The sequence below is a fragment of the Lucilia sericata genome, unplaced genomic scaffold, assembly GCF_015586225.1.
Source record: "Lucilia sericata isolate MDLA Ls3-8-SP2 unplaced genomic scaffold, ASM1558622v1 Contig000306F_arrow, whole genome shotgun sequence".
Lineage (NCBI taxonomy): Eukaryota > Metazoa > Arthropoda > Insecta > Diptera > Calliphoridae > Lucilia > Lucilia sericata.
Genome location: NW_023994330.1, coordinates 316,569 through 331,150, shown reverse-complemented (window position 1 = coordinate 331,150; position 14,582 = coordinate 316,569). Strand labels below are relative to the sequence as shown.

At 30.7% G+C, this 14,582-nt stretch overlaps 1 protein-coding gene across 1 annotated transcript in view; it reads left to right on the top strand.

The window, feature by feature from the left end:
• Positions 1 to 6,260: 6,260 nt before the first annotated feature.
• Positions 6,261 to 14,582, top strand: part of LOC119603417 (transient-receptor-potential-like protein) — a 29,210-nt gene continuing 20,888 nt past the window's right edge. The window contains exons 1-2 of the mRNA XM_037955445.1: positions 6,261 to 6,404; positions 12,551 to 13,399. Coding sequence (XP_037811373.1) covers positions 13,367 to 13,399 — 33 coding nt within the window. The 5' untranslated portion in view covers positions 6,261 to 6,404; positions 12,551 to 13,366. The remainder of the gene's footprint in view (positions 6,405 to 12,550; positions 13,400 to 14,582) is intronic.

Sequence of the window (14,582 nt, the reverse complement as noted above, 5' to 3'; positions counted from 1 at the left end):
AGTTCTAGTTCAGTTCTAGTTCAGTTCTAGTTCAGTTCTAGTTCAGTTCTAGTTCAGTTCTAGTTCAGTTCTAGTTCAGTTCTAGTTCAGTTCTAGTTCAGTTCTAGTTCAGTTCTAGTTCAGTTCTAGTTCAGTTCTAGTTCAGTTCTAGTTCAGTTCTAGTTCAGTTCTAGTTCAGTTCTAGTTCAGTTCTAGTTCTGTTCTAGTTCAGTTCTAGTTCAGTTCTAGTTCAGTTCTAGTTCAGTTCTAGTTCAGTTCTAGTTCAGTTCTAGTTCAGTTCTAGTTCAGTTCTAGTTCAGTTCTAGTTCAGTTCTAGTTCAGTTCTAGTTCAGTTCTAGTTCAGTTCTAGTTCAGTTCTAGTTCAGTTCTAGTTCAGTTCTAGTTCAGTTCTAGTTCAGTTCTAGTTCAGTTCTAGTTCAGTTCTAGTTCAGTTCTAGTTCAGTTCTAGTTCAGTTCTAGTTCAGTTCTAGTTCTAGTTCAGTTCTAGTTCAGTTCTAGTTCAGTTCTAGTTCAGTTCTAGTTCTAGTTCAGTTCTAGTTCAGTTCTAGTTCAGTTCTAGTTCAGTTCAGTTCAGTTCAGTTCAGTTCAGTTCTAGTTCTAGTTCTAGTTCAGTTCCAGTTCAGTTCTAGTTCAGTTCTAGTTCAGTTCTAGTTCAGTTCTAGTTCAGTTCTAGTTCAGTTCTAGTTCAGTTCTAGTTCAGTTCTAGTTCAGTTCTAGTTCAGTTCTAGTTCAGTTCTAGTTCAGTTCTAGTTCAGTTCTAGTTCAGTTCTAGTTCAGTTCTAGTTCAGTTCTAGTTCAGTTCTAGTTCGTTTCTAGTTCAGTTCTAGTTCAGTTCTAGTTCAGTTCTAGTTCAGTTCTAGTTCAGTTCTAGTTCAGTTTAGTTCAGTTCTAGTTCAGTTCTAGTTCAGTTCTAGTTCAGTTCTAGTTCAGTTCTAGTTCAGTTCTAGTTCAGTTCTAGTTCAGTTCTAGTTCAGTTCTAGTTCAGTTCTAGTTCAGTTCTAGTTCAGTTCTAGTTCAGTTCTAGTTCAGTTCTAGTTCAGTTCTAGTTCAGTTCTAGTTCAGTTCTAGTTCAGTTCTAGTTCAGTTCTAGTTCAGTTCTAGTTCAGTTCTAGTTCAGTTCTAGTTCAGTTCTAGTTCAGTTCTAGTTCAGTTCTAGTTCAGTTCTAGTTCAGTTCTAGTTCAGTTCTAGTTCAGTTCTAGTTCAGTTCTAGTTCAGTTCTAGTTCAGTTCTAGTTCAGTTCTAGTTCAGTTCTAGTTCAGTTCTAGTTCAGTTCTAGTTCGGTTCTAGTTCAGTTCTAGTTCAGTTCTAGTTCAGTTCTAGTTCAGTTCTAGTTCAGTTCTAGTTCAGTTCTAGTTCAGTTCTAGTTCAGTTCTAGTTCAGTTCTAGTTCAGTTCTAGTTCAGTTCTAGTTCAGTTCTAGTTCAGTTCTAGTTCAGTTCTAGTTCAGTTCTAGTTCAGTTCTAGTTCAGTTCTAGTTCAGTTCTAGTTCAGTTCTAGTTCAGTTCTAGTTCTAGTTCTAGTTCTGTTCTAGTTCAGTTCTAGTTCAGTTCTAGTTCAGTTCTAGTTCAGTTCTAGTTCAGTTCTAGTTCAGTTCTAGTTCAGTTCTAGTTCTGTTCTAGTTCTGTTCTAGTTCAGTTCTAGTTCAGTTCTAGTTCAGTTCTAGTTCAGTTCTAGTTCAGTTCTAGTTCAGTTCTAGTTCAGTTCTAGTTCAGTTCTAGTTCAGTTCTAGTTCAGTTCTAGTTCAGTTTCTAGTTCAGTTCTAGTTCAGTTCTAGTTCAGTTCTAGTTCAGTTCTAGTTCAGTTCTAGTTCAGTTCTAGTTCAGTTCTAGTTCAGTTCTAGTTCAGTTCTAGTTCAGTTCTAGTTCAGTTCAGTTCAGTTCTAGTTCAGTTCGTTCAGTTCTAGTTCAGTTCTAGTTCAGTTCTAGTTCAGTTTAGTTCAGTTCTAGTTCAGTTCTAGTTCAGTTCTAGTTCAGTTCTAGTTCAGTTCTAGTTCAGTTCTAGTTCAGTTCTGGTTCAGTTCTAGTTCAGTTCTAGTTCAGTTCTAGTTCAGTTCTAGTTCAGTTCTAGTTCAGTTCTAGTTCAGTTCTAGTTCAGTTCTAGTTCAGTTCTAGTTCAGTTCTAGTTCAGTTCTAGTTCAGTTCTAGTTCAGTTCTAGTTCAGTTCTAGTTCAGTTCTAGTTCAGTTCTAGTTCAGTTCTAGTTCAGTTCTAGTTCAGTTCTAGTTCAGTTCTAGTTCAGTTCTAGTTCAGTTCTAGTTCAGTTCTGGATCAGTTCTAGATTGTATTGAAAATTATTTATTTCCTCCGTTACTGTAACATTTCATATCTCTATGTCATGCTTACGTGCTGCATTCTTTCTTTAAATGCATTTTGTATTTTTTGCGGTTTTTAAACTTAAATTTATTTAACTTGCCGCATATGAAGATACGTGTTTTCTGTAAGTAGTAGTATGGTTTTGCCAGTATATGTGTAAATTTTTCATTCCTATATTATATTTTTTCATATGTATAGAATAACTAAATTAGGGAGGCGGCAAAACCAAATTATACTCGCAAATATTTAATATTGATATAAAGTGTTTAAGTTATAGTTGAAAATAGCATACAAGTTATAATTAATATTAATCATACGCCATGGTAGACAAATTTTTTATTCTTATTTAAATTCTAGTAATTTGAATCATTTACTGCACAAAACATCTCGCAATTATAAACTGTAATGTGAACAATATTACATAGTATGCGAAAGATTATGACCACCTTAATGTTTACATATTTCTACTCTTTTATATTCAATCTTATTTCTGTACAATTTTTGTCTTAAGAAGCCATAACATCCAAATCGTATCTTGAGATTTAAACACAAACTCCACATACACAATATAATAGAATAAAATAAAGGTAAAGAAAAAAATCCTTTGTGGTTAAAGTCAATTCATTTTCTAATGCTACATTCTGGATTTGGGATTTTAAAGCTTTTGTAAGAAAACACTCTGAACATTTGCACAGAAATAACATAGAATCAAATAGACTTGCAGTTTATCTAGCATAAAAAACCCACAGACATAGACAAATATACAGAGTTACAGTTGGTTGCAATTCAATTCATGTTGTGGCAACCAACAGTTTGTTTATGTGGCTGCACTAGGTAGATGTGGCAGTAGAGAGTAGAGAGAAAGTAGAGAAAAAACCAAAGCTCATAAACCTCCTGTCAAGTACACCAAAAGGTGTTGTTTGGAAAAGAATATACTTTATACTTTACTTTCTTGTATGCTAAGATTTTTTTCTTCTAAATAGTCTGTTTTTTTCTTGTTTAAGACAAGTAGGGATTTGTAATTTAAAAAAGAAAATACCTAGAGAAATTAAGATTAATTTGGAAGTGGTAAAATAAAACTAAAGTAAGATTAAAAGTGGAGCTTACACACGAATTTCAAACTTATATTCAAATATTTTTAAATAAAAATTATTTTTTCCAGTGTATTTTAAAACTACCTTGCATGCATTTCTCAACAACATAAAAATTCTACAAAAAAATCACTCTTTTATTTATTTCATGCAACATGTTTGTATTTTTCTAAAACTATAAATTTTACAAGATTTTTAAAAATTTATTATGAGAAAAATATTTTACTTAATTTTATTTCTTAACAAATAAAATCAAAGTTTTAAATCTTTTACTCTAAAGCATTTTTAATAACATATCTTCACCCTCCTTCATATACATAGGTATCTAGAGACTTGACCATTGGCCCTGTCAGTTTAGTTTGGTCTGGTCAGAACTTTTTTAGCACTTACTTTTCAAAAGAATTTGAAATAATATTAAAGTACGTGTTGTTTTACAAATTGAACATATTAATATCGCAAGTAGAAATTCTTAACAAAAACTATACGAGGGTGGTAAACAATTAAGTAATTGTGAATAATTCAAATTAGTAATAGTTTTAAATTTCAGCTAAAAAGTAATATTTTTATAAAGTTTAAAATATACTAGTTTAGATCGTTCTAAAATCAACTAAATCGCATGAACCTTTTTAATGTTATAGCATAAACTAATCAAAACGTTGTAATTAATATAAATCATACAGCGTGGAGTTCAAAATTTGTATTTCTACTAAAATTTCCTTAATTTGTACACACATTATACACATAACTTCATCTAACTAAAAACTATGATTTAATTTAATAAAAACAAATAATTTCTGTTTCAACCATCGTTTTTTTAGTTTTTTACTCTAAAACCCTAATTATATTTTGTATGTGCTAATAAATTTTGGAAAAGTCTGCCAAAAACACACAGAATTCTCTTACATGATTGATTACCATTGAAATTTTGTTATCCAAGTGTCTGTATTTCATATTTTTTCGAAGACCAGGTTTTTTGTCAATAGATACACATACATATGTATTTCGAAACTTAATAACCCAGCACACGTTTTTGCAAAAATTCAATTAATTAAAAAGTTCAGTTCTATTTCCGTTCTAGATCAGTTCAAGTTCAGTTCAGTAGTTCAGTTCTAGTTCCGTTCTAGTTCAAGTTCTAGTTTAGTTCTAGTTCATTCTAGTTCAGTTCCTAGTTCAGCATTCTAGTTCAGTTTCTAGTTCAGTTCTAGTTCAGTTCTAGTTCAGTTCTAGTTCAGCCTCTAGTTCAGTTCTAGTTCAGTTCTAGTTCAGTTCTAGTTCAGTTCTTAGGTTCAGTTCACTAGTTCAGTTCTAGTTCAGTTCTAGTTCAGTGCTAGTTCAGTTCTAGGTTCAGTTTCTAGTTCAGTTCTAGTTCTAGTTGCAGTTCTCTAAGTTCAGTTCTAGTTCAGTTCTAGTTCAGTTCTAGTTTCTAGTTCAGTTCTAGTCCAGTTCTAGTTTCTAGTTCAGTTCTAGTTCAGTTCTAGTTCTAGTTCAGTTCTAGTTCAGTTCTAGTTCTAGTTCAGTTCTAGTTCAGTTCTAGTTCAGTTCTAGTTCAGTTCTAGTTCAGTTCTAGTTCAGTTCTAGTTCAGTTCTAGTTCAGTTCTAGTTCAGTTCTAGTTCAGTTCTAGTTCAGTTCTAGTTCAGTTCTAGTTCAGTTCTAGTTAAGTTCTAGTTCGTTCTAGTTCAGTTCTAGTTCAGTTCTAGTTCAGTTCTAGTTCAGTTCTAGTTCAGTTCTAGTTCAGTTCTAGTTCAGTTCTAGTTCAGTTCTAGTTCAGTTCTAGTTCAGTTCTAGTTAAGTTCTAGTTCAGTTCTAGTTCAGTTCTAGTTCAGTTCTAGTTCAGTTCTAGTTCAGTTCTAGTTCAGTTCTAGTTCAGTTTCTAGTTCAGTTCTAGTTCTAGTTCTAGTTCAGTTCTAGTTCTAGTTCAGTTCTAGTTCAGTTCTAGTTCAGTTGAAAATCCTCTATAATTGCCTCCAAAAAATTTTGCTGGTTATTTCCCAATAAATGTGTTTCCGAAAAAAGGAGGTGTAAAACCTTTTAACAAAGCCACCAAATTGTATAAACACAAATTTATGTTTTTTTTCGCAAAGAGAACCAACACAGGGGAATAACGTGTTTATTAATTTGGTCAAAAATGTTGTTTTCAAACAATGTTTGTATAAAACGTATGGGCTTTTTTTCGCAGTTTGGTTTTGTTGACATTTCAAATTTACAAATAAATACCGACAACGTGATGACACCATCACCACAAAAAGAAAAAAATTAAAAAGAAAACGGTAGGCTTTAAGTTTAAATATTTGACGTTTTTTTCTGGGTTTTGCTGCTGTTGTTGTCCAATCTAATTAAATTAGCGGACTCAAACACTAAACTAAACATTTGTCTAAGTGAAAGAATAGAATGGATGAATAATAAAAAAATAAAATAATAATAAAATGAATAAACAGGCGTTATGCTGTCTTCTTTCGGTGTTATTATTTGTTGTTGTCAAAGCGGAAGGTATAAATTTCAGTGTTTATTAAAGGAAATACAACATTGTTAAAAAGTTGCGTAGCATGTAAAGAACGGTCGTGAGGAATAGAGCAACATTTAATGCGTTCAAATAATTCGCAAGTGACGCGGGAGTTAAATAAAATGTTTAAAAAATATATATTAATAATTTAAAATAAAATTATTAAATTTTCTAATAAAACCAAAACGACCTCTTATCGGCGGTTTTCTATAAAAAAAAATATTTAAAAAAATAATATAATGCAAAAAATTAAAAAAAATATCTCTAAATAATAATAATATTTTAAAAAGTGTGTTAAAATAATTCTTTAATTAAATTTGCCAAAAAATCGTGTTTTTAATATTTTATTGTTTTCCGGAAAAATATATTTTTGTGATTTATGTATATGCTGCTGTTTATTTAAATAATATAGAAAAATTTTTAATTTTTTTTATCCTTATGACAATTGTGTCTACAAAATTGGAAAAATTTTACATCTACGTATGTAAAAAAATGGCCAATGTAAGTTTATAAATAGTGAATAAATTTCAAAAATATAAATACAATAAAAACACATATAATGTTAATAAAAAATTTAATGCAAAATAATAAATAAAAGAAGTATGAATTTTTAAAAATATATTTATTACAAGGATATATCATCAATGCTCACAAACACTTAACTAACCAGAAAACACGGAGGTTTCATAAATAAAAGAAACACATAATATGAAATAAAACTGATTTCCAATAATAAGGGAAATTTAAAATTATTTTAAACAAAAAACATTCAAGTCAAGAATGATATTTATTAACATTTTATTTCTGGATTCGTTGGGCCTTCCTAATGTATATTAATAGAATAACTTTGTACACACTCAAACATACTTACCAAGTTATTTATTTTATAATTTAATAAAAAAACATACACATTTACAGATACACTTCAAATGATATATGTATGGATGTGTGACAAATGCACACATTTTAATAGTTCGCAAAAAACAAGCTAAACAGTGTAACACAAAAAAATTCATACCAAGCATATAACACTGAATTAACTATAACTGAACTGGAACTGAACTGGAACTGAACTAGAACTGAACTAGAACTGAACTAGAACTGAACTAGAACTGAACTAGAACTGAACTAGAACTGAACTAGAACTGAACTAGAACTGAACTAGAACTGAACTAGAACTGAACTAGAACTGAACTAGAACTGAACTAGAACTGAACTAGAACTGAACTAGAACTGAACTAGAACTGAACTAGAACTGAACTAGAACTGAACTAGAACTGAACTAGAACTGAACTAGAACTGAACTAGAACTGAACTAGAACTGAACTAGAACTGAACTAGAACTGAACTAGAACTGAACTAGAACTGAACTAGAACAAAGAACTGAACTAGAACTGAACTAGAACTAGAACTGAACTAGAACTGAACTAGAACTGAACTAGAACTGAACTAGAACTGAACTAGAACTGAACTAGAACTGAACTAGAACTGAACTAGAACTGAACTAGAACTGAACTAGAAGTGAACTAGAAGTGAACTAGAAGTGAACTAGAACTGAACTAGAACTGAACTAGAACTGAACTAGAACTGAACTAGAACTGAACTAGAACTGAACTAGAACTGAACTAGAACTGAACTAGAACTGAACTAGAACTGAACTAGAACTGAACTAGAACTGAACTAGAACTGAACTAGAACTGAACTAGAACTGAACTAGAACTGAACTAGAAGTGAACTAGAACTGAACTAGAACTGAACTAGAACTGAACTAGAACTGAACTAGAACTGAACTAGAACTGAACTAGAACTGAACTAGAACTGAACTAGAACTGAACTAGAACTGAACTAGAAGTGAACTAGAACTGAACTAGAACTGAACTAGAACTGAACTAGAACTGAAATAGAACTGAACTAGAATTGAACTAGAACTGAACTAGAACTGAACTAGAACTGAACTAGACTGAACTAGAACTGAACTAGAACTGAACTAGAACTGAACTAGAACTGAACTAGAACTGAACTAGAATTGAACTAGAACTGAACTAGAACTGAACTAGAACTGAACTAGAACTGAACTAGAAGTGAACTAGAACTGAACTAGAACTGAACTAGAACTGAACTAGAACTGAACTAGAACTGAACTAGAACTGAACTAGAACTGAACTAGAACTGAACTAGAACTGAACTAGAACTGAACTAGAACTGAACTAGAACTGAACTAGAACTGAACTAGAACTGAACTAGAACTGAACTAGAACTGAACTAGAACTGAACCTAGAACTGAACTAGAACTGAACTAGAACTGAACTAGAACAGAACTAGAAGTGAACTAGAAGTGAACTAGAACTGAACTAGAAGTGAACTAGAACTGAACTAGAACTGAACTAGAACTGAACTAGAACTGAACTAGAACTGAACTAGAACTGAACTAGAACTGAACTAGAACTGAACTAGAACTGAACTAGAACTGAACTAGAACTGAACTAGAACTGAACTGAACTAGAACTGAACTAGAACTGAAATAGAACTGAACTAGAACTGAACTAGAAGTGAACTAGAACTGAACTATAACTGAACTAGAACTGAACTAGAACTGAACTAGAACTGAACTAGAACTGAACTAGAACTGAACTAGAACTGAACTAGAACTGAACTAGAACTGAACTAGAACTGAACTAGAACTGAACTAGAACTGAACTAGAACTGAACTAGAACTGAACTAGAACTGAACTAGAACTGAACTAGAACTGAACTAGAACTGAACAAGAACAGAACTAGAACTGAACTAGAACTAGAACTGAACTAGAACTGAACTAGAACTGAACTAAAACTGAACTAGAACTGAACTAGAACTGAACTAGAACTGAACTAGAACTGAACTAGAACTGAACTAGAACTGAACTAGAACTGAACTAGAACTGAACTAGAACTGAACTAGAACTGAACTAGAACTGAACTAGAACTGAACTAGAACTGAACTAGAACTGAACTAGAACTGAACTAGAACTGAACTAGAACTGAACTAGAACTGAACTAGAACTGAACTAGAAACTGAACAAGAACAGAACTAGAACTGAACTAGAACTAGAACTGAACTAGAACTGAACTAGAACTGAACTAAAACTGAACTAGAACTGAACTAGAACTGAACTAGAACTGAACTAGAACTGAACTAGAACTGAACTAGAACTGAACTAGAACTGAACTAGAACTGAAATAGAACTGAACTAGAACTGAACTAGAACTGAACTAGAACTGAACTAGAACTGAACTAGAACTGAACTAGAACTGAACTAGAACTGAACTAGAACTGAACTAGAACTGAACTAGAACTGAACTAGAACTGAACTAGAACTGAACTAGAACTGAACTAGAACTGAACTAGAACTGAACTAGAACTGAACAAGAACAGAACTAGAACTGAACTAGAACTAGAACTGAACTAGAACTGAACTAGAACTGAACTAAAACTGAACTAGAACTGAACTAGAACTGAACTAGAACTGAACTAGAAACTGAACTAGAACTGAACTAGAACTGAACTAGAACTGAACTAGAACTGAAATAGAACTGAACTAGAACTGAACTAGAACTGAACTAGAACTGAACTAGAACTGAACTAGAACTGAACTAGAACTGAACTAGAACTGAACTAGAACTAGAACTGAACTAAAACTGTAAATGAGCTAAAACTGATTTATATTTTTAATAAAATAATTTTTTGCTAAATTTGTGAATTTTCTTTTGTTTTACACGGTTTTTTTTATATTTCATCCATAAATGTCTATGTATTTGTGTATATTTTATTGTATATAATTTTATAAATATTTATTTACAGTAACTATATGAATGTTTATATTTTGTTTTCATTTCTACTTTATGTTTTTTTGCTGAAATTATACATTTTTAAGCAAATAATATTTATGTTTTATTTAACTATTTAATAATGGCTTAACAACACTGACTGACTATTTGAAATGCACAAAAATTATGCCAATTAGTGTTAGAAAAACACTCAAATAATTTGCAGTTTTATTTTTAAATATTAAAATTTATTTTTGGATGAAATATGAGAGATAAAATGAAAAGTGAAAAACGAGTAAATAAATAAATTGATTAATGAATTGAAAGTGTTAGAAGTGAGAGGAAAATATCATGTAAAATTTATGAAGTTAGCATTTTACAAACATTTTTAGTAGTTTTTTGTATAAATTTAATAAATTAAAAAATGTCGTATTGGATTAAATAATATAAATTATCGTTTAAAATTGAAAACTAGTTTAAGCAAATCTAGAATATTTTCTCCCATGTAAAATTATCATCAAGTGGTGAACAAATGAATGAAAATGAGAAATATTTGCTCATTTCTATTTTATTACAAAATAGTTTTTAAATTTTATTTTTATTGTTTTGCATTATTTATTGCAATTAGCCAATACAATGCAATACAAAAAATGTAACAATAAATGTATAAATTAACAGTTACAGAATACAATTGAAAACAATAATAAATTGTTTATTATACCAAAAATGTTTAATAATATATAAAAGGCAAATTAACAAATTAATGATTTAATACATGAGTATTTCAATATGTTTACAAAGGAAACAAACAGACGGACAGACAGACAACAAAAGAACGAAATGCAGCCACTGACAGATTGAAATGTAATTATTTTCTTTTACAATTTCAGAAATACAATAAAGAAATTTATGTTGTAATTTAAATACCTACAGAGCAATGAAAATTTTCAAAATAATAAATGCCCTCATTAAAATTTGCTAAAAAACTTAAAACTTTTTGTTGGCCAGACAACGATATGTTTTTCTCCTTTGTTTTTTGGAAATGAGTACAACGCCAAATATCTGGTGATCACCGAGAGAGTGTGTGGAAATATTAGAAATTATTAGCAAAATTTTTTTATTTATTAAATGAAAACACAGCAAAATAAAATGTACTAGTTATTGATTTCCGTTTTGCATGCGGAGAATTTATTTTGTAAAACAAAAATAACTCAACAAGTTCCCAAATACGAAAAATTAAGTTCATTGAAAGCAACTGCCAAATGGAAAGTGTTCGGTAAAACGAATTGAAATTTAGCTATTTTCCAATATTAGTTCTAGTTGTGTTCTAGTTCTGTTCTAGTTCTGTTCTAGTTCTGTTCTAGTTCTGTTCTAGTTCTGTTCTAGTTCTGTTCTAGTTCTGTTCTAGTTCTGTTCTGTTCTAGTTCTGTTCTAGTTCTGTTCTAGTTCTGTTCTGTTCTAGTTCTGTTCTAGTTCTGTTCTAGTTCTGTTCTAGTTCTGTTCTAGTTCTGTTCTAGTTCTGTTCTAGTTCTGTTCTAGTTCGGTTCTAGTTCTGTTCTAGTTCTGTTCTAGTTCTGTTCTAGTTCTGTTCTAGTTCTGTTCTAGTTCTGTTCTAGTTCTGTTCTAGTTCTGTTCTAGTTCTGTTCTAGTTCTGTTCTAGTTCTGTTCTAGTTCTGTTCTAGTTCTGTTCTAGTTCTGTTCAGTTCGTTCTAGTTCTGTTCTAGTTCTGTTCTAGTTCTGTTCTAGTTCTGTTCTAGTTCTGTTCTAGTTCTGTTCTAGTTCTGTTCTAGTTCTGTTCTAGTTCTGTTCTAGTTCTGTTCTAGTTCTGTTCTGTTCTGTTTCTAGTTCTGTTCTAGTTCTGTTCTAGTTCTGTTCTAGTTCTGTTCTAGTTCGTCTAGTTCTGTTCTAGTTCTGTTCTAGTTCTGTTCTAGTTCTGTTCTAGTTCTGTTCTAGTTCTGTTCTAGTTCTTTCTAGTTTCTGTTCTAGTTCTGTTCTAGTTCTGTTCTAGTTCTGTTCTAGTTCTGTTCTAGTTCTGTTCTAGTTCTGTTCTAGTTCTGTTCTAGTTCTGTTCTAGTTCTGTTCTAGTCTGTTCTAGTTCTGTTCTGTTCTAGTTCTGTTCTAGTTCTGTTCTAGTTCTGTTCTAGTTCGTTCTAGTTCTGTTCTAGTTCTGTTCTAGTTCTGTTCTAGTTCTGTTCTAGTTCTGTTCTAGTTCTGTTCTAGTTCTGTTCTAGTTCTGTTCTAGTTCTGTTCTAGTTCTGTTCTAGTTCTGTTCTAGTTCTGTTCTAGTTCTGTTCTAGTTCTGTTCTAGTTCTGTTCTAGTTCTGTTCTAGTTCTGTTCTAGTTCTGTTCTAGTTCTGTTCTAGTTCTGTTCTAGTTCTGTTCTAGTTCTGTCCTAGTTCTTTCTAGTTCTGTTCTAATCATGACAACTTTTTAATTGATTAATAGTTGTAATGTAGGGTATTAAGAAATATTTGATTATTTTTCTACAAAAAATATGCCATCTCTTTTTGGGCTAAATGTATAAAAATTTTTAACGAAAGTAGTTTTCAAGTGGAATTATAAGAGAACGCACTACGAAATTATTAAAAAATTCAAATATTTTATAAACAATCTAAAAAATTCAAGCGCGAAAAAAACTTTATTTATAAATAATACATTTTTTCAAAAATAATAAAACAAACTAAATTTTTTATAATAAATTAAATTCAAACAAAATTTTCCATACAATTTAAAACTAAATTATTTCATTCCAATTATCTAATATGTTACTGAAAACTATAGAATTGCCAACAGATTTAAAAAATAATGTTTTAAATTTTTATTACATTTAACTTTATTTACAGTCGTTTGTTTAATTAACATTGATTTTTGTTGGGGAGTTTAGTATAAAAAATATAAAGCAAATAATAAATAAAAAATAAAATTCATTAACAAAAACCTCAGACAGACACACACATATGCAGTATAAGCAGCTTTAAGTTTAAAACAACTTTTAATCCCATCTAATACAACTCTGGAAAAACAATAAAAAACAACAACAAATGTTTGTGTGATATTAAAGGGAGAGAGAAAACAAAACAAACACATAAATAAAATAAAAATTAAGCTAAATAAATAAATCAGAGAGAAAAATAAAAAACAATTGTAAAAATATATAAAACAAAACAGAAAATATCAGCAAATCCCTAAAAAAATTAAACAAAAGTTTCTAAATTTTGTAGCTTAAAAATTTCCAAAAATATTGCAACTGAATTTAAACTGTTTGACTGGGAGTTTACAAATTGCCGTTACATATTTTAAAAATGTTAATAGAGAAGGGTGTCTGCAGAAAGAGCATCAAGGTGTCAACTAAAGTTCATTGTTTTGCTCAAATTTCTCTAAAACTTTTATGTGTGAATGTGTGATAAAAACAATAACAAACTTTGTGATTACAATTTTATGTTAAACAATAAACTTAGATTTTATTGTGTGACTTTTGAATCTGCTGGAGGGAAAAAATAAAACAAGTTTTACTTTATGTTCGAGAAGTGCATGTTTAGTCTCTTCTTGTATTTTTTGTTGATAATAATCTTTTTTTTAAATAGAAAAAACTAAAATTGTAATACATTTTGTGGTTCTACTCCTAAAAACTTTGATTTATCCAACACCCAGCCATAACAATGGCTGCTGTGAAAAAGAATCTTTTCAAAGCTGTAAGTAATATTGACAATTTTTCTCTTTCAAACTGTTTTATCTCCATGGTTGGCAATTGTAGGAAAGTTGTTATTATTGATTTCAATAGTTAGTAGAAAGTTTTATAGTGATTTTTGAAAATTTTTTATTTAATACTTAAGTAAAGTTCAATTGGTTTTACATATTTCATAATAATACTACATATTGTATACGTAATATTTTAGAATTAAATAGTAATCATACGTAGTGGTATTTATTATATTATGAAATTCGAAATGTATGACGAATAATTGTTTATAGTTCAGTTCTAGTTCAGTTTTAGTTCAGTTCTAGTTCAGTTCTAGTTCAGTTCTAGTTCAGTTCTAGTTCAGTTCTAGTCAGCTCTAGTCCAGTTCTAGTTCAGTTCTAGTTCAGTAGTTCAGTTCTAGTTCAGTTCTAGTTCAGTTTCTAGTTCAGTTCTAGTTCAGTTCTAGTTCAGTTCTAGTTCAGTTCTAGTTCAGTTCTAGTTCAGTTCTAGTTCAGTTCTAGTTCAGTTCTAGTTCAGTTCTAGTTCAGTTCTAGTTCAGTTCTAGTTCAGTTCTAGTTCAGTTCTAGTTCTAGTTCAGTTCTAGTTCAGTTCTAGTTCAGTTCTAGTTCAGTCAGTTCCTAGTTCAGTTCTAGTTCAGTTCTAGTTCAGTTCTAGTTCAGTTCTAGTTCAGTTCTAGTTCAGTTCTAGTTCAGTTCTAGTTCAGTTCTAGTTCAGTTTCTAGTTCAGTTCTAGTTCAGTTCTAGTTCAGTTCTAGTCAGTTCTAGTTCAGTTCTAGTTCAGTTTCTAGTTAGTTCTAGTCAGTTCTAGTTCAGTTCTAGTTCAGTTCTAGTTCAGTTCTAGTTCAGTTCTAGTTCAGTTCTAGTTAGGTTCTAGTTCAGTTCTAGTTCAGTTCTAGTTCAGTTCTAGTTCAGTTCTAGTTCAGTTCTAGTTCAGTTCTAGTTCAGTTCTAGTTCACGTTCTAGTTCAGTTCTAGTTCAGTTCTAGTTCAGTTCTAGTTCAGTTCAGTTCTAGTTCAGTTCTAGTTCTAGTTCAGTTCTAGTTCAGTTCTAGTTCAGTTCTAGTTCAGTTCCAGTTCTAGTTCAGTTCTAGTTCAGTTCTAGTTCAGTTCTAGTTGAGTTCTAGTTCAGTTCTAGTTCAGTTCTAGTTCAGTTCTAGTTCAGTTCTATTTCAGTTCT